The sequence below is a fragment of the Apteryx rowi genome, unplaced genomic scaffold (genome assembly GCF_003343035.1).
Source record: "Apteryx rowi isolate R43461 unplaced genomic scaffold, aptRow1 scaffold_0, whole genome shotgun sequence".
Classification (NCBI taxonomy): Eukaryota; Metazoa; Chordata; class Aves; order Apterygiformes; family Apterygidae; genus Apteryx; species Apteryx rowi.
This window is the reverse complement of record NW_020447195.1, coordinates 5732575-5752596: the sequence shown is the minus strand read 5'-3', so window position 1 is coordinate 5752596 and position 20022 is coordinate 5732575. Positions and strand designations below refer to the sequence as shown.

General features: G+C 46.0%; 1 protein-coding gene across 1 annotated transcript in view; it reads left to right on the top strand.

Annotated features, from left to right (window-relative positions):
* Nucleotides 1-20022, top strand: part of BMP7 (bone morphogenetic protein 7) — a gene marked incomplete at its 5' end in the record, with an annotated part of 45916 nt that overhangs the window by 14869 nt on the left and 11025 nt on the right. The window contains one exon of the mRNA XM_026055960.1: nt 10076-10268. Coding sequence (XP_025911745.1) covers nt 10076-10268 — 193 coding nt within the window. The remainder of the gene's footprint in view (nt 1-10075; nt 10269-20022) is intronic.

The window sequence follows — 20022 nt, the reverse complement described above, 5'->3', positions numbered from 1 at the left end:
GCATTAGACAGATGCCTCTGCTCTCAGACTGTGCATGCATGCCCACATTACGGTGCAGACAAAGAGAAGAAAGCCAGAATAATGATGTTCTGCCTCTCATTTGGCTCACTGTTCAGTTTGGCTAGAGGGACATTTTTAGAGGAGGGTGCAAAGAAGCGCTCAGGTTGCTTTTGGGAGGCTGGAAACTTTGCAGCGGTTTAGACTGACCCGTGCAGTGCACTGTAAGCGCAAAGAGCGGCGGGAGCCCCCGGGTCAGGGCTGCTGCCCAGGCGCACCCTGCTCTTTTGCAGGGGGGAGCATCTCTGCGCACAGAGAGAAGAGCAAGCAACAGGCTGGCGACGGCGCAGGCTAGCACGGGTGACTAGCCGCCTCGGTTAGCCCCGCTCCCAGGGTCTGTGCGGGAGCTGGAGGCATTTTGGGATGGCCCCAGTACTGGCCGGCTGGGCGGCACAGAGAAGAGTCCCATAACTTCCTTGCACTGAGTTTCCCATAGACTCAGCGGTAGTATCGCCACGGAGTCCCCAGCTTGTCTGGCTGGCTGTCTGGCTGGAAGACTGCCACCTCCATGGTGCCAGGAGAGGAGACTGACAGCATACCCTATTCAGTGCTGTCCTGGATCGCTGCTTCCCAGTAAAAGGGGGGAAAAAGCAAGGAGATTTGAGAGAGTGATGAGGAAAGCTCTGCTAAGGAAATGTCCTGATACTGGATTCCTGGAAGGTGAGGGTAGGAATAGGGGGAGGCTGTCTCAAGAAACACCTTCACTCCCATTTATTTGACTTTCTTTCCCCTGGCCTCCCGCCTTTCCTCCATTCCCTCACGCCCCAAATCCTGCAGAAATAGTAAGTGCTTTACAGCAGCTCCTGATTGATGGCAGCACTATGTGCTGCTAAGGTTGCGAATAAGCTGTCCTGAAGAAACACAATTCTTCCCTGCTTCTTTAACTTTGCTTTCCCCCACATTCACATACAGACGCTGCAAACTCAGCATCAGGATTTGCACCRTGCTCGGTCTGTTTACTATTATACGAGTTTTGTGTTCACAGAGCAATCCCACGTGTAAATTTTTCACAGTACCTTTCATCTAGTCTGGCTCTGATTGCAGCGGAGAAACCACAGCGTAAACGGGTACTGCTCGGGGCATGGTCTGCAAGGGAAATGGATTACCTATGCATAACCTGCCCAGATATTTCATGCATATTCTTTAAGGAGAAATTTTTTAACTGTCCAGCACTTCCTTAAAGTAGCTACAATGAAATTCCAATAGAAGAACAGCTTCAAATGCACAAGGCAGCTCGCACTCCTCTCTGTCCATGCCCTCCGGATTATTACGCTTCCCCTTTGCCATCCACCATCCTAAGGAGTTTAAAATTCAGGGCCTCCTGGGTAGCACATGGGACGCCAGGATGTGGCGATTCCCGGCAGCCGCAGCCCAGCGCGCTCCTTTGCTGCCCCACTTGCAGAAAACCAGGTGGCTCCGCRTCGGTCTTTTAAGCCCTGCCTGAGGTGATTATGACACTAAACCTAACATTGGAAGAACATCAGAAAGGGCCTGGGCAGTTTGTTAGAAAAAATACTAATCTCTGCTCTGTGCAGGCCTTGCTAGCTGAAGTTCAATTTATGCAGGAAGAACTTGCTGCTGCTTTGGAGATAATTAAACCCATCTTCCCTCGACCCGCTGTTTGTACACGCACAATGATACCATTGTTCGGAGTCATGCAACACATATGCTGACATTAAAGTGTTTAATCTTGTAGTACAGTATTCCATTATTTTTTGGACATCTGTACATGATAGAAAGGGTACGTATTAAGGGATTTGTTGACAAAGAAATGGCTAATGCTGATACATGTGTGGACTGAAAGGATCTTTCCAAGTTCTGTTCGGCAATAGGGAGACTGCTCCTTCCCAGGCCCGGACCCTGGCACAGATGTGATATGCACTGTTGCTATTACCACTTTTGAATTTATAACAAGGAGTCTGTGTTTAGAAGAATTTTGGAAGCTCCCTGCTGGGTTTGTGGCTAGGTGGTCTTGCTGGCAAACCACCTTCATGCTGAAAGCTGAAAAAATGAAGTGATGGTTAAAGGAAGAATATTAACTCCAGAGGGCTTTTTCCCCCCCCCTTTCATAGCAAAAACGCTTATGCTGGATCGCTTTGCAGCCGTGAGCACTAAAGTATTTTAAATTCCCCTGTTTCTCAACTCTTGGGGATGGGGATCAGCATTTTTGGAGCCTGGTTTTGATCTCATTTGAAATTAATGTATTCGTCCTGATTTACAGCAGTAGACAGGACAGGGCTCAGCCTTGCCACACTCCGAATTTACCATGCAGCAAACAGCTCCTCACCTTTACCTCCCTTTACATTTTAGTTGTAAAATGGGTCCATCAGCCCTGAGGCTCGGCGTGCAAGTTACTACCGCTCCCTAAACGACTCCGTGCTGCCGGGCGCTGGGCCTCCCCCGGAGGCGGAGGGAAGCAGACGATGGGCGAGGGTTCGAGGGATGAGCTCGCCGGCCTGCGGCTCCCGGGCCYGCGGCTGAACGCGCGGCCGCGCCGGCTCCCGGCCTCATCCCCCTGCGGCATGTTTTCCCGGYGGCAGGGAGCCTTTGCCCACGTCTGAGCTGCCACCAAAGCTTCCAGTCTGGATTCGGGGCCCCTTTCATCACGCTTGTAGCCCAAGCGGCTGCAAGCAGGCGGGCTCCCCCCTGCCCGCGGCAGCCTCCGCGGTGCCGGGGAAGTCAGCGGTGCCGGAGGGACGGTCTGCTGGCGCAGGGGCCTCCAGCCGGGCTGCTCCTGCAGAGCAGCCAGCGCCGAGCTCGCTCCCGAACCGGCTGCGGAGCAAACGCTGCTCGCTCCGGCCAGGGCGGATCCGAATCAGGCCGTGGCACAAGGAGTCGAATGCTCTCCGCAGACGCAGGCACAGCACGCAGCTAATCATGGGTGCTACCGGGGGGCTAACAGCAGTGTCACCCGGAGCTTGTGTTTTCAGAAGTGCAATTCCTGACAACGGGATGCATTACTGAATTACATAAAAACCACGGAGTATTTTTCTAGTAAGCAGCCCAGAATCAACGGTGCATTTGTTTTTCCTTAGGTTTCTCCAAAAACCTGCAGTAGGTTTTAGATCAGTTGGAGAGCTGCAGATATCCAGTGTGAAAAAGCCCTTCAAATGCTGTCTTAGCACTCTTATTAAAAGCAGTGTTTTCAGTTTAGTTATGCACAGTCCAGGACATTTGCTCTACACCATTTATAGGGCTCCCAATTTATATTCTTTAACTATTTCTTTAAGCATTTCTTTAGCCGCTGCTTTAGCTGCCTGATGTCAGCATGTAAATCTTTTAGCCAAGAGGATGAAGCAAATGAAAACCAATCACAGCACTTCACGTTCCCAAATTCTTGCCATTATAAATTTCCCACAACTGCCCCTGTAACTCTTGCTGTCAAGCACAATGAGGAGGGAAACATGTGCCTTAGCAGACTGTGGCTTGGCATGACATTATTGCAGTCTTTATTATACTCCCTCTTTTCCGTAGAAAAATACAAGGACTGACCTCGCACTTCTTGCTCCGTCAGGATTCCCACTGGGCCCAGTAGGCCTTTTCAGCTGCAGAGGCTGCTGGATCCTACCCCGCATTGGTTTCCTCCTTCTTGAAGCTCACTAACATAAGGAGAAAAGGCCTATATTTCGTAAGCGACATGATTTTATCCATCAGTTTAGGGACAAAGAGATGCAATTTATAGAGGGAACATTTAGTCACTGTTAATTAGAATTCCATCAAGAGGTCTCATGTTCGGCATCCTGAAGTTTTACAGTGCAGTTTCACAACCACTGCAAACCCAAAGCCTTGCCGTCCCTCCCGCTGCGGCTGGAGGGTCCTGCCTTCCTTCTGCTGGGACCTGCGGCCATGCACCGAGCCAGGGTACGGATGTGATCCTGCTGAGAACTCATCTGGGGACGGAGAAGTTATTTTTCAGCTGAATCCCTTTCCCAAGGGAGGCAGCAGAGGCGTGCAGCAGGAGTGACAGGAGCGGACCTCTCCTTTGGAAAGCAGCCTGCAGTTACGCAGGCTGAAGACGATTGCGGCTYAGGCTGAGCTGGTGGTCCCAAACCAGCCAGTTTCTAAGAAACCTCGTGCTCTGCACAGAGAAAATGCAAGGAAGATTCTGTGAAGTGCGTAGTTTTGACTTGGATCTTTACGGGCCGTTACGGAGAGAATTAAAGCTAATTTTTTCTATGAAAATTCAAGCAAGATTTTTGCATTGTTGAATGAAAGTGGTGCAACTCAAAAGGCAGTTTGCCCAGTAAGGCTGAAATCCATGGGCTTGCTGGAGAAGCCAGCCAGCCCTCCGGGATCCCTCCAGGAGTGTTTATTTTCTGTAGATCTGCAATGATCAGAGGAAAAGGAGATAACGGCTTTCCTGCTCACTAAGCTCGCCTGCGTTATTTCTTCAGTCGCTGGTGTCCGGCGGGCACAGGCAGACTAGCAAGAGCTGCTGGACAGGCCCTCGATGCCAGAGCATGGCGGATTTTTCTTTGGCCTCTGGATCTCCGGCAGGTTTTGCAGGCAACGGTGCTGATGCCTCCGGAGCTGCGTCTCTCGCCGGGCTCGGAGGCCGAGCGAGGGGGTGTTGTCTTTTGGAATCTATTTTCCTTTGACTTATCTTTCAGTCTCAGGAATTCAGGACCTTTAATCTATTTGAGATTAAAGTCCTTTACAAATCCCTTCTGGCCTTTTTTGGGAGTAAAGAAGTTACAGACACCCTAGCGCACATTCCTTTTGGTGCTTTTTTTTTTTTTCCCCATTGTAAATTAGAAACAAGTAGCTTTCTAATTTTTCAATGTGATAATAATGTAATTATTCCACTTGTGATCACTACAATAAATGAGATAACTATTCTTAAAGTATGTTATAAAAAAATTAACATATTATCAGGTGAAAATATTGACTAGAGAATGTAAACGTTTACTTGTTAATTATTCAAAATACACTCCAAGTGCATCATCCAAATGTTACAGGGAGAAGATTAGGATTGCTGAAGTTTTCAGTTCAGCAGCGTGAGCCCAGAATCTATGCATCTCGTGTTTACTTTGCTTGTGAAAAAGAGCTTTTTTATCTCTTCAGAAAACAAGAACATAAAAATATGTAGGTGAGTAGGTTCTTGCATGGCAGAAGTGGATCCCCTTGAAATTAGTGGAAATATCTCTCTTGACTTTGCCGGGATTTGGATTAGCTCTTTATCACTTCTGTAATAACTATTTTTTTAACACAATCATTCTTAGAAAATTATTCCTGTGATATTCCTATTTCTTTGCTTAATACAGAGCATTAAAAATTGACATAGTACTGCTGCACTTCATACAAAAGCTAACATTTTATAGTTTCTTTGGCCTGTGTAGACAGGAATAATATAACTATTGCAAGCTATGTCTAAACCTGAATCTTGGCTGTCATGGTCATGCCTTGACTGCCGTCAGTCCGTATTACAAAACCAGTGGTCCAACCAACGTCTACAGAATTAGCTCGGATCAGCTTTTAATTTACCAGTAGTGATTTACAAAGGAGTTTAAAAGAGTTGGGGCCCTAATTTATGGTCTCAACATATTTTGTTGTGAAAATGACCAAAGATAGGATGAGTTACTCTCCCTAGCTTTCTGCTGGGGTATCATTTGCTTTAGATGTTTGGGCTCCCTGGGGTGTTAAAAAGGGATCACTGGCTTTTCTGCCTAGTCTTCCTTTTTGGTCCTGCTATCAGCTGTGTTGCCATCAGTTCTGAATTTCAACCGCTATAACTTTTTCTCCTCATAAAAAAGAGTACGCTTTAGGGCATGTCAAAACAAGTACCATAGATTCTTAGGCATTTTATCTTCACTTTTCCCGTTTTTTTGGATCTGATACTTGGCTACCTCACACCTCAGCACATGTATCCATCATGTTTTCTTTTAACCGTCACTGTTGTTGCACAACTGTGCCATATTGCCTCCTCTTGCATCACTGCAAAGCCACAACAGAGTGGGTTTGGAGGAACAAAAGACTTCAGAGAGATCAGAAGCCCTGTCTGTATCAGATGGATGATTGCAGTTTGTGCAGTATTCAGATTGTGGACAGATAGCCAATGCCAGACTTTCAAAGAGGCTAAGCGTACTTGCATATTTGCAACGAAGGTGTGGCAAATTTACTGATAACCACTAACCTGAGACTATGTGCTTGTTCTGTTTTGATCACCTTAATTGTCCTGCACATTTTTTGTTGTTTCTGCTTATTTTCTCAGGAATCTGTTGTCCGTCTCCATGGTGCAGCTCTAGGGTCCCATCTTTTTGGCTTTTCCTTGGCCAAAAGGCCAATACCGAAAGGAGTGTCTGATGATCACAACCTAGCGTAGCCACGATTGACTGCCACACTTAGCATGCCACTCTCAGCCCAAGAGCTCTTTTGCACCAGCAGATTTTGAGCCCTGTGTTAAATTAGGTCATAATTTGTATGCAGAAGTTATGCCCCCAAAATGCAAGACCAGTTCTAGAAATGGAGAGATGCGTTTACTGTAGGTTGTTTCTTTCAGTGGAAGAAATCCACTGTTTTCCCACAGTTAATGCACACTGTCTGTTTCATAGCAGAATTATTTTTCAAGGGTGTTCTTCCTTCTCTTATTTTACATCCTTTGATGCCACATCCAAAGCTTTGGCTTCCTCTCCAAGCGGCTGCCTTGCCAAGGCTTTTGAATTGTGACACTTGCTGAGCTAGAATTTCCAATGTTTGAAATTAGGAGCCTCCCCAGTAGGAACTGAACTAAAACCACTAGCCAAAAACCATTGGGTGGTAACACTTTGCAAGAACTATGAACCTACGACAAACACGAGTTTAAGTTCTTTGAGCAAACAGACTATTAACTACATCCAGCAGATTTTCCTATTCTTTGATGACTTCTAAGGGAGCTTTTCAAATGGCTGATGAACAACTGAGATTAAGTCCTTTAAGAATGACCAAAAGTTTCTTATTATGGTATATTGTGTCAGTAGGGATCGCATATTTTATAGACCTAATGGAGAAACTAGCCATATTCAAAGACCTGTAGCAATTCTCCTGACTTGAGTGTTTCAGTGAACACTTTTAAAATACCATTGCCCCCCTCCTTTTTTTTTTTTTTTTTTAACACTCCCCTATTCAAACTCCTCAGGAAATTAATTGGAAACAACCCTGTTGCAGTATTGTCAAAGGTCTGACTAACACCCATCAAACCCAGGAAACTCCGACTTCTTGAGCACTCCCCTGCTTGCCTCATGCTGTTGTGCTTAAGGTATTACTGGGGTCTACAAAAAGTGCATGATCATATATACTGTACCATATGGTCACAAATACCAAAGCACAGCAGCATGAATTAAGGATAGGATTTCAGCCTTCATAATGAAGAGTCTTGCTTTTATGAGTTCAAGTCAGACCCTTAACGATATTTTAACATAGATTTTGGTGTTTAATTATGTAATAAGATTTACTGCAGTCATCTAACAGATGTTGATTCAGGGTCAGTGTTTCTCATAAATTAGTTCTGAAAGGATTTGTTACTTCTGGGTCAGCAGATAGGTCCAGAGTGCAAAGAAAAAAGGGGAAAAACAATAAACACTGAGTTGAAGGGTTTCTTGGGATTCTTTCTTCAGTTACATATCCACATATTTTCATGATCTTAATGACTATAGCCACAGGAATGTTTGCTTTAACACTAAAGATGGCTCAACCCAAAACCCTATATCCAAACATCTGCAAAGCATGGGAAAGTTCAGACTTTGGAGATCTTTATTTTATGGCCCTGACCCATTAATTTTTCATACTAATATGACACATTTTTCTAAGGCTCTAGCGTGGAAATCACTGTGGGCTCTAGCAGCACCTGAAAAAGTTTTATCTTCATGCGTTTGTTGTCAGGCTACRCGTACAAAGCACAGCTAGAGACTGGTGTGGGCCAGCAGAGTTGCCGTCACATGTGTACACTGAGAAGGTGCACCCGCCTTTCTTTGAAAACTTAGCCACCCCATGTTTTTGGAAGCAAATCAGATTTGTACGTCCTACTGTTAGAGCTCTCTGAAATACACCGTGCTGGTGATGTTATCCGTAATATAATTAAAAACACCCAACATGTTCGTTCTTCTATAGTTGTGGTTAAAGGAGCTGCTCCGTACTAAAATATTTTTTACTCCTCTCTATAATTTAGGCATGAACAAATTCCTCTGAGACTGAAATCATACTCTGTATCTTACTCTGCTGGGAATATTTGGGAAGAAAGAGGTTGAGGCACATTTAATAGCATTGCTAACACTTACAGGGCAGTTTTAGCCTGCCAAGTGTTTTCCAAACACTGACAAATATTCACAGTATGCCCCACGTCAGGGTATGCGGGACTAAGTGATCTTCCTAAGGCTGGACTAGAGGTTAGAGCTAGGAGTGGAACAATAGCATTGTTCATCCAGTGCTCGCTAGGACTGCCCAACCTATAAAAGCATTTGCTGAACTTAATCGCCTCTATCTTGGAGAGCTTAGGGGTTTTATGCCTAAAACACTCCCCCAAGATGAATCCCAGCTACCAGCAAGAACTTTGAAGTATTTATTTCCCTGAGCAGCTATCATACAGTGGCCAACGGAGAGCCCTGCGCTCCCAGCAGAAATAACATGCGAGATGAGGGAGAGTCTGTAGCCAGCTGCTGAATCTCGGCCAGTAAAACAGTACCGAACCTGCTCTGGGCGCGCGTTTGGACGTTCAGGGCTTCCAGGAGGCTCTCCGCACTCCTTCCCCGCCACGAGGGAGTGCCTTGCGTGTGCTTAATCACTGATGCTAATGCACATTAGTGCGGTGCAGCACTAAATTTAAATCGCACGTCACAGACTCAGGCTCAAAACTCTGCTTTTTCAGGAGTAATTCCATTTAAGTCAATGGATTTACACAATGGATTTACTGCTGCCAGAAGAGAATCAGGCCTGTAGAAAGACACACGTTCTTTGCCAAGAAAACCTCAGAGCTAACTACTTGAATCGTGCACTCGAGCTGCAGGGAGGTCAAGTGGACAGACGACGGCACTGGGACACTGGGGAAGCCCCTGGTTCAAACCTCAGCTCTCAGAACGCCGTGCTGCGTGCCCTCGGGCGAGGCGGCGCATCCCCTCGTACCTCTGTTTCCCCGTTCTCCTTTGTCTGACTTGCCTGTTTAATTTGGAATTTCTTCAAAGGAGTGTGCTTCGCTTTTATGTGCGCTGGATGGGGCGCTGACGCTTCTCCTCCCCTTTGCCGGCGGGGTTGAGGAAGCTGGTTGGAGGACAGTCTGCAAATCTTTGTTTCCTCACAGCACTAACCACCTGCTTCGCTATCCACAAGCAGCGTTGCCCAAGACAACCAGTTGTATATCAGCATGACGGGCAGAATTATCACTCGCTGGCGTAACGGGCCGCCCCGACACGTACGGGGAGGAATCTAGCAGCTCTTGTTGTTGCAAAGTCACTGTTAGGGGCTGTTGGTGGGCTGAAGAATTTGCTCGCTTTGAACATTTGCTTTGTAGCTCTGATCGCCAGAGATGCTTTCAGACAAAAGCTTCAGCCCTGCGGAGCAGCACTCTGCTTCCCGCTGGCTCAGGGTGTGGGTCACCGGCATGGAAAGAGGCTCAAGGACTGGAATTTGCGCGCGTGTATGTGTGTGTTTAATTTTCATAAGCAGAGTTAGGCCGAGAACCAGCACTCCTGAAAAGCCCCATCTGTTTCTTTGAGATCCTTCATGCAGCAGCTTGGCCGCTATCGGTGGCAAGCRTCCAGAGTCAGTTGTTGAGTACGAAGCTGCCAAAATCATTAAAAGACAACGGTCATCCACACCCTATACCAGCCACTTGTAAAACCGTTTCAAAGAGAGTCTGGTAAACACGTATATACTTATAATAACCCCTATAGAGTCACATATTTCGTAGGTGCCTTAACGAACCGAACAGCAGAGTGAGATAGTGCAATCAGATATTCCTGCCCTGCTGTGCTGTGGCGACTCGCAGCGCGTTTGATGGCTGGGGAGAGCGGACGGCGCAGGTGGCTAACGGGCTGCTTTTCTGTTCCAGTGGAGCATGACCGCGAGTTTCACCATCAGCGCTGCCACTACCGCGAGTTCAGGTTTGATCTCTCCAGAATCCCGGAGGGGGAAGCGGTGACGGCTGCCGAGTTCAGGATATATAAGGATTACATCCGCGAGCGCTTTGATAACGAGACGTTCCAGATTAGCGTCTACCAGGTACTCCAGGAGCACCCAGGAAGGTGAGTGATCGACAGGGACGTGCGGACGAAACCAAAAGCAGAGCACGTCCCTTCAAAGAGTTATGTCCGATATGCTTGGAAATGCTGGTGCCAGAGTGTCAGCAGAAGCGTCTTAAGAATTGGCTTTAGGTGTCCGGGGTTATACGACGGAGTCTCAATAAACGTTCATGTAGCCACCACTTAAGTATAGGGGGTCGACCATCAGCTGGCCCAAGCACCCTCCCCCCAGAGCAGCCGGGAGCAAACATTGTGCGTCCGAACATGTGTCTAGTGCCGAAAACGATCATAGACTCAAAGTATCTCATGATTTYGGAAAGACCTACCCTCTTCTTCCTGCTGCTTATGGACCCTGAGGTGGCAAAACCACATCTGAGCGCTTCCTTTCTAATTGTATCTTAATTACTAGCCTTTATTATGAAAGGCATTTGAGATCCCTAATTAACAAAGACAGATGACACCATGCTCTTTATATTGACTGATTGTTTTGTGTGTGCAAAACTACAAGATGAGCTATTAAATCCATTACAAGCAATTATTAATGTATGCCAAGCTCCCTGACAAATCCTCCAGGGAGCCTGAATAAGAACATATGTTTAATTTTCTCATCTGTTTTTAGTTCCAATTAATCAGCAATCCCAAACTGTTTATCAAAGGCACTTAGTTGAGTTTGCACATATTTCTTTTAAATATAAGTCCTACCAAAAATGAGACTGCATTTATTTACATGGAAAGTATTTTATAATCACAGCCTAGTCAGAAGTTATTCTCTAGAACCACTAAATATGTAGTAATAATGCTACAGCCCAAATTTCAGTTTAGGTAAAGAGAAACACTAGAAATTGCAAAGGGAAAATTCCAAAAGGATAAGGAAAAATAGTGTAATCAGGATTCTGGCTTTCTATTTTTATAAAAGCTAACAAAAATGCAAAAAAAATCAATTTTTTGCAATTCATCATCTATTAGAAATATGATAGGAAACCTTATCAACATTTTTAAATGGTGAGAATTTCAACCAGCTTTGCTATATGGTAAAATTATTCACACACTCATGTGCTTTCTTCCCCATCTGAAATTTCAATTTTATTTGTCAAAACTCATGGTTCTCATGACATTTCTAATGACACTATGATTTACATGGTTTTGGGTCTATGTTAATATTAATCTATCTTATCAAACAAAGATAATTCAAACTGTATATATTTTACTAGGCTTTCTTAATGGAGAAGGCAACAAGCCGTCTGTGTGTGTGTGTGACCCAAGGGACATCCTGCTGATCACAAGCATTTAAGTTTATTCCATCTTAGGCCCTTACAGAGGCAGAAGCCTCCCTGCGTTGTGCGTCTTGAGGAACCTCTATAGCTACAAGCCCTCGGGGATGACTTTTCACTCCTGGTAGAGAAGAAGCAAAAGATGAGTTGGCAGAGGAAGAGGCTTTGCCAGCGCGCTGGGGAGCTGCCAGAGACAAGCCGGGAAACACGTTTCCGGAGTAAATGTCCTTCCTTCAATTGATGCTGGGGAAGTTTTCCTTCAGATCCTGATTAGTGAGGTGCCTACTAGGAAATTTGCTGACAGAATTAGGRTGGCATTTATTGCCTTAATTCTAAGAGTCCACGGGTTTTTTAAAGCCGTCTTCAGAGAGGGCTGCAAGCTAGCCACTGGGGATGGTTGTGTGTACACAAGTGCCTGGACCAGCAAGTGTTCCTGCAAGCTGTCTCCTTCACAGCTCTCCCTTAAAAGAAAAAACTGTGCAAAGGGCAAGCATATGCATGAACCACTGGATAGGAGAGGAATCTTGCTAATTATGTTCCAGCTAACAGATTAGATGCAATTTTACTGCACATTCATCCCAGGAACACCTTTTCATAACCATGTTCATGCATATTCGCCCCTTGCATACGTTCTGGCAACGGTGAGTTTTGAACTGTTTGTGCTGAAAAAAATTTCCTGTTGATTTGGATTGACCCAAGGTAAAAATATTGTCACTACCATTTGTAAAAATATTTGCTCTTTTTCTGCATTATTCCACTAACATTTTCCATCCAGCTCTGTCACAGACCAGTCATCCAAGTTAGTGTGTCATTGGGCAAGTGGAGAAAGAAAACAAACTCTCTCCGACGTTGATCAAAAAACACCCATTCACTTTGATGCTTCCTTGGCTGTTTGTCTCATCCTGAGCAGGCTGGAAAGTTAGACCCGTCTGACGTTGTTAGCAACAAGAACAAAACAAAGTCAAACCCTCCCTGCCACACACAGTTAAGAAAACCTTTGCTCACATTTTACTTTGTAGATCCCTCTCCCTCGAGCATAGCAGGTAAAATGGCCAACGATAAAAAGTGGGTTTTCCCTCTCCCTGCTCTCTTAGGACGACCCAACAGTAGCGTGATCTCCCGTGAGCTTGCTGCCGTTGCCTAGGAGAAGACCCTTTTGGTATCTGAGACTGCAGATATTCTCCAGGCCTGTGCTCCCCCCTCCAAGAGCACCCCTTGGTTAGGCACCCCGACGCACTGAAACGTGCTCCCAGGCTCTCCAGATGCAGCCGTAGCATCTGGTCTCCTTTGTAACAGGGCGAAATGCAGCAGAGATCAAAACACCCTCTAGGGCCACAACAGCAGCATAGGATTCACCCAAGTTAAGGCTGGGTGGAGATTTTTCCTTTGAGGATGAAAAGGCCATTGGATATGCTGAGGGCTTGGTTTTCAGCTAAACCTCAGCTGAGCCTCTCTGTTCTGCAGGTGCGATGCTGTGCCCTCAGTTCAAATAAACGGCAAGTGCTGGTAGTTCAGCAATTAATTACTTGCTTTACAAGTTCAGACAGGTTGGCAGATACTAAACAGCAACATCTGTGTCTGCAATTTATTGTGGGTGAAAAATACAGACAGAGGTCTTTCCAGACAAACAGCTGCGCCCACAACAGACAGCCCTTTCTGAAATCCTGCCCCTCAATAATATTGACATTTGGACATACTAGGGAAGCTCTCATTTATCTGCCTGCCCAGTAACAGCCATAAAGCAATCGTGCTAGTGAAAATGATGAATACCACACTCGTGGCGTCAGACTGGATGCCATTCTGGACTTTGACTAATAGAAATTATATTTCTGTGGAACTGAAGATATTGATCTTAATACAGGTGTAACAATAGCTTGTGGTATGTAAGAAATCAGACTAAATGAACAAATATTCTTTCTGACCTTTCCAAATCTATGAATTCACTGCAAGGCAGGCTTTCCAAACTGGCAGCATTTCCTTTATAAAAAGGCACGTACAGCATTCTTTAGTCACAAAATATCGGTTATTCACTTTAAGCAAACAAGTACATTCATGAACAAAAATGTTCCTAATATCATAAACACTATGAAAACAGTTGATGTTTTGAATAATATAACATGTTTCAAAGCTTTCGTGTGCATAATTTAAAGTCCAGTGACGCATGTCCAGCTTCCATTTGGCCTTCATAGTTCACTTACCCAAGAACTTGGGAAAGAGTTTTGTAAAGCCAGCGAGTGGGTTGAGAAACATCCCGAGCAGCCTGACCATGAGTCCCTGTTTGTGGTCAAAACCCTGCTAGCTGGAACTGAAGGTTGCCACCAGGCAGCCTGATGTTGTACAAGCCTCTGTCCTGGTCAAAGCAAGAATTTCAAAGGGATTTAGGTGGCTAAAAAGACACGCAGGTGCTTTGTGGGATTTCTAACAGCAGCTAAGCAGGCTGGACACCTAACTCTTATTGAAATTCATACTAGGGTATTTTCAGAAAGCACCCGTGGAGTTCTGGGACAGATTACCAGCTGGGGCATCAACCTTAGTTTATTAACACRAAGCTGCAGAGCAAATCCAGGCTGTAGAGCTCTCCTCAACATCAGAGCTCAATCCTGCCTCTGCCCGCGCCTTCAGAAGCTAAAATACCTCCTCCCTGGGTTTCATCACTGATTCAGTGGACACAGCATTTGCAGCGTGGAGTAAATCCCGATGCCTTTGAAGTCGATGGGAGTTTTGTTACTGGAGAAAATAAAGGCAGGTACTTGACCAGCCTTTGGTAATTGAAATGTAGTCGCTACACGTTCACTTTGTGGCCATTATGGATTTCGCAGGCTTCAAAGGCAGCGAGTGATGTGAATGCTCATGTTACCAGCCCTGCAGAAAAGCCAGACCTTGCCCCATGCATGCCTGGCTTTGACGTGCAGCTGGAACGCTTTACTTTGTGTCTCAAGCTGCGGCAGCTCTGCACCCCTATCAAGCCTGACCCTCCCCAGACCCCTTTCCACCGTTCGTTGGAGCCTGTCTCCGTGTTGTGCGTTGAAACGTAATCCCAGTAACTAAGAACGGCTTAGGCTCGCCCAACAGGCTAAGCAAGCGGGCCTCATCTCTTTTTGTGCTTTTTAAAGTACCAGTGTGATTATTCTAGGGATGGGATAGCAAAGAAAGGTGTTTGTTTTAGTACTGTGCCCCAGAACCCTGCCTATATCTGCAAGTACTCCAACAGCATCCAGAAAGGTACTACATCAGTTTTGATTTTTTTGTGTGGCTTGTCCGCACAAAGGTTGGTGACTGTCATTCTGATACGCTCTGGGGCATAGCGGCAAGGGAACTTCTGCCTGAAAACCGCTTACCCCTCCAACACCGGCCCTGCATTTAGTTATCTCTTTCAGACTGTTCCTAAAAGCCACCAGAGCCTGAAAAACCTATAAGAAACCTGCAGCTCACTTCACAAGGCACAGCTCTGCCCAGGCACTCGAGTGGCTGCTGCAGGAGGCATTTTGCCTGCCCCAGTGGGCTCTTGTTCAGCTAAGTGATGCGCTGATGAACAGTGATTTACTACTGAGCAGAAACACTGCATACAAAGTGTTAGAGGTGCATACAAAATCTCCTTTCTCTCAGCACTGCTTTCATAAGAAGCTTCACTTTGCACCTCTCTATAGCAAACTCTCCATTTAATCAGTCTTTGATACCTAGATCTTATCCTTCTCAAACACTGCATAGAAAAGGGACCATGACTACTAGGGATGGACAAGACAGAATAAGAATCTGCTGAAATTTTAAAGTCAATTTAGCTTCTCCCAAGGTCCAGCAGAATTTACCCAGATCTGTTTCACTACAGTCACAGCCAGTTTTCAGAACAGTCCTAGGAAACCACCTCCAGCAAACCRTATTCCTTGCCGTTGCCATCCCTTCACCTGGAGGAAACCCCATGCTCGGTGTGGCTGGCAGCACCTCCTCCCAGGAGCTCGGGAAGGATTTTTATCGGYGGGGAGGGAGGGGAAGGACGGCAGGGTATGCTGAGGCGCGCGGGGCAGGGGAGGTACGGGAGGAGGGCTGCCGCAGGGCTGTGTACAGAGGGTGTTGCAAACGCGCCAGGGAGAGGCCCACGGAGATCCTGGGGCCCTCTCAAAGTAGGAAAGTCTGAAAAATATTTTCCTAAGCTTGTCTTTGGACAGCTGCAGCTGACTTTAAGCAATGACACCAAGCAAACGAGTCTGGATACTGCTTTTTTTTTCTTTTTTTTTAAATCCAAACAGATGTCTTCCAACCCCAGATCTCTTCTGCCCCTCCAAGGATGTCCTTTCTGCCTTCTCCCTCACGTGCTCTCACCTGGACGTGAATTGCTAGTCTGTCCCTCACCTTCCCCCCAGCCCAAGGCCTTGAGCCGCCTGTTATTAAATTTGTCACCTTGCACCGTGCCTGTGACCCAGGCAGCTCCTCGAGGGTTAGAGTACCAGGCAAGAGGACGGGATAATGCTCCTGATGTCATGGCTGTGGTTTACATGCTGAGTCAATAAGACATTTAATATATCTGTGCCCTAAGTGTTTCCCGCTTTTCTACGGAAGTGGGAGGGTTGTCCCATATTTGCAAAGCAATTCAAATTCTGTTGCAAGGTATCACAATATAGTWAATGTTTAAAATACCACTATATCCATAATTCCTCAAACTCTCAGATAGAGATGAGACCCGTGCTGTGCTGCAGTACTCGGAGAGACGCAGCATGCTCTTTGGGCTGCGCAAATGCCCCCAACACGTACCGTGGGTGGCCGTGCCCGTCCGCACCTGCCTTGGGTAAGTCATCAGGGCGCCAAGYGTGCTAGCAACACGGAAAGTCAGTGCATTACAGAAAGCCGCTCATCTTGCAAAGTAATTAAAGTTGCTGAGCGATTCACCTTCTCGCCTGCTGCCTATCGCCCTTCCCATTCATTTTTATTCTGCTTGGAAGTGCTCATTAGTGTTTACTACCACTCGTCAACCAGCAGCTTGAAGTGAACAGAGCTGAAGAGGGGGATGAGGAAGGGGAGTGAAGAAAGCAAGTAAAAGCAGGCGCTTTTTGGTAAAGGGCGACCTTAAATCAGTATAAACTTTATAGCATTACAGTTTAGAGTTGTAGAGCTTCATCTGCTGTTCTGTCCTGCTGCCACTGGATTGCCAACTCTCATTTTTGCACCAAGTCTCTCTTGCTAGTCTATGCTCTTCTTCATGCACCAATTCATTAAGTCAGGAGAATAGGTGAGATACTGTGCTTTTAATTTTTAGATATGCTTTTAGCATTTATGGCTGATGAGATAAACCAGAAAGATATGAGCAAGGTGCATCCTGAAGGCCAAAAAAAAAAAAAAAAACAAACCCCAAAACCACAGAAAAAGGTAAAGAGCCCATACCTACTATTTTCATGATTGCTAATCTTGTCTCTTATCTTAGAATTACTGGGGTTGCAACACTGTCTGTGATGGGTGTCCAGGAAACGGCACTTGTTTATGGACACCCAGGAGAACCACCTGCCAAGCTGGCTGCCTTTGAAAACAGCTCACTGAACTGCCCGAGTTTCTTGGCAGAGTACAGGAACGTGGATTCGGCAGGAACACTTCAAAGGGACATACCCAAACGTGAACAAAACAGGATTTCTAACCTTTACATGTCTCTTTTCTTACATCCATTGCTTTTGTCATACTTTTATCATCACTCTTCACTTTCTCATCTTTGCCTCTAATCACAGCTCCCTTGCCCACTCTCTTTCCCTTCAGGGCGTTTTTACTTGCCTTTCCTATATTTTGTCTCCCTTTATATCTCCACAAACCTCACTCTTTCCAGCCCTCTCCTTTCCTCGTCCACTAATCACCTGTGATTCCCTTTCTTTCTCCACTCGTGCAGCGCCCCTGGTCGCGCACAGCCCCTCTGGAGTTGCATCTCCAGAGCTCTAGCCACTTTCCACACAGACGATCACTCACGCAACCTCCTCATCCAGCCGCCCTCACTTTGTGATACTTGTTGTTTGACCTGGAGTCCAGAAAACACYGAGTTTACTATGGAAATTTTGTAGACCACATAGCAATTATATGAACTTCAGACACATTTTCGGGAGTGCTTTCTAGTGGGAGGTGCCTCTCCTTCCTGGTGTYCAGCATCAGTGGCCGCTGAAGCGATCAATGTTTGAGAAGTGCCGACCTCCTGTCCTCAGATTAGGTCTGCATCGACAGCCAGACGCTTGTGAAAGCTGAGCTGAAGGCCCTGAGTTTTATCATTGCTAAGAGCTTTGACGCTCCCACTGATCCAAGTACTTTGAACACTGAGCCATTTTGATGTGGTCTCAACAAAACATACTTGTGGTCTGGATCTAGATTTCATCATTTATGTAACTCTAATCTAGACATTAACATTTCCATGTCCCAACTTAAYTTTCTGTAAAATGAGGATAATGTTCTTTTCCCTATCTCTCAGCCTGGTAGGAGATTCAGTAGAGTCTGTCAGATGCTCTGAAGTTCTCCAATGAAGGAACTGAACGCGGTGCTAAGGAACCAAACTGCTTTTCTGCCTCCTGATTGTAGATCTGTTGTTCACATTGCTCTAAATATGTGCACAGCTCATAGATAAGGCACCAGCAGGTGAGATTTTAGGAATACATGGTATAATAGCCAGGACAGGCAGGACAGATAAAACCTGTTGATGTGCACTGGAAGTGTTTTCCCTTTGTGCTTAGATCTTTATTCAAATCTAGCCCTCAAAACAGTCATATTAGTTAGACATAATTAATCCTAGTTCATATAACAACTCATCAGACAGGAGCTCTCAGAAAACATTTTGTTTAAGGCTAAGCAGAATAGCATTTCTTTGCCTTGTTTATTACAACTTGTCCGATAACGATGTCTAAAGGGTTTGCTGTCTACTGGCTAGTGATTTAATGCTGTTTTGCCATACATCTTTTGGGAGCAGGGCCTTTCTTTTAAAAAGGGAGGTTGTTCTTTGTAAAAGAGCGGGAAGTTTCTCTTTGTTGGAACGGGCACCACAGTCTCAGGAACCGCGAGTGCTCTGCTTGCAGCCCTCGTCAAGCCTGGCCTCCCGTGCCTGGCCACCGGCGGTGGGGCGCAGTGGAAAGCGCTAATCCGTTATTGCTGTGAACTCCTCCCGAGAGCATCGGACACAAGGCCTTTTTGGGTCTGAGCGTGTGTAGGAAGGACGTTTCCCTTCAGTGGGTCCCTTTCATCTCTGGCACTTAGGGCTTCCCCTCCAGGCCTACTGTTTGCACATTGCTGTAACTACAGGCAAACAAACGCATTATACAATATCCTGGGCTGACTCACCCCAGTTCTTGATGCATCGTGTTGTCTGGTTACCCTGATTGCATCATGTCAGCATGGGAAGCTTAAAGGCTGGTTTTTCTGAGTAATAATATTGCAGTAGGGCAGTAGCTTAAAAAAAAAAAAAAAACACATTATTGCTATTATCTTCAACCTGCAAACTGCAATGAAGAAAAACCAAGCAAGCCAAGTYGTTACGAACTAAACCTTGTGTGAATCATGAGTTCCAGTCGGGGGCATGCTTAAATGATGCAGTATGTTAATATAAAAATCTGTTACTTCTGGAAACTTGGACTCAGCCACTGGAAGGGGCCAAGAGCATCCTACTCCCTCATCCCTGACCTCTGCGGGATGTATTTTGTTCAGCGTGTTGTAAACAGGGGGAGGGAGGGAGGTGTCCGTGGGGCCGCGTCCTGCCTTGCGGGAACACGGCCACTGCTTTTGGGTGGGGACGAAGCCCCGGTAAATCCGTTCCCCATTCGGAGCTCAAGCATCTGACGTTCCCGTAGGTGGTTTGCACGGGGACTAGTTATCGTGCTCTTTATTTGCAGCTGGCTGCGGCTCCTCGACGAGGCGTCCAGCCCCTGCCGCCGGCGGAGCCGACCGAGCTCCCAGCGCGAGGCGGGACACCCGCGCGGAGCCTCTTGCCTGCGCCGTGGCTCCTGGCTYGGCCAGGATGTAATGTCAGAAGTTTAATTTCACGTAAAGCAGCGCAGAGCCAGAGGTGGTGACATCTATTAGCTCACGGAGGAAAGCCCTGGCCCACAAAGGTCGGGAGGAAAGCAACATAGCGAAAACATTGCAATAAAACTCCATTTCTGTTTTGAGTCAGCTGTGTGGGACAAAAGTGTCTGATTTCTTGGTATCTCATAGTGTCAAGAATCACTAAAGTCTGGGAGGCAATACCCTCTATGCCAGCAGCACTCTGTCAGCTGGTATTTTCTGCAAACAAGGGGCCCTGAGGAAGTAAAATTAAAAATATGTATTTTCACTGACAAATCAATAGTGACAAAATTAATAAGGCCTTCCCTTAAGCTTTGAGGACAYGATTAAAGGGTTTTCCAAGGATATTTCTTCATTCAAAAAGATAAAATTACACTTAAACAAGTTATCATGTTTGCACACTCAAAGCACAAAAGTAGTTCTTGCAGAACTTGTCTAGACACTTCCACAGGGTTTCTTTGTTCTTGCTGTTTCTT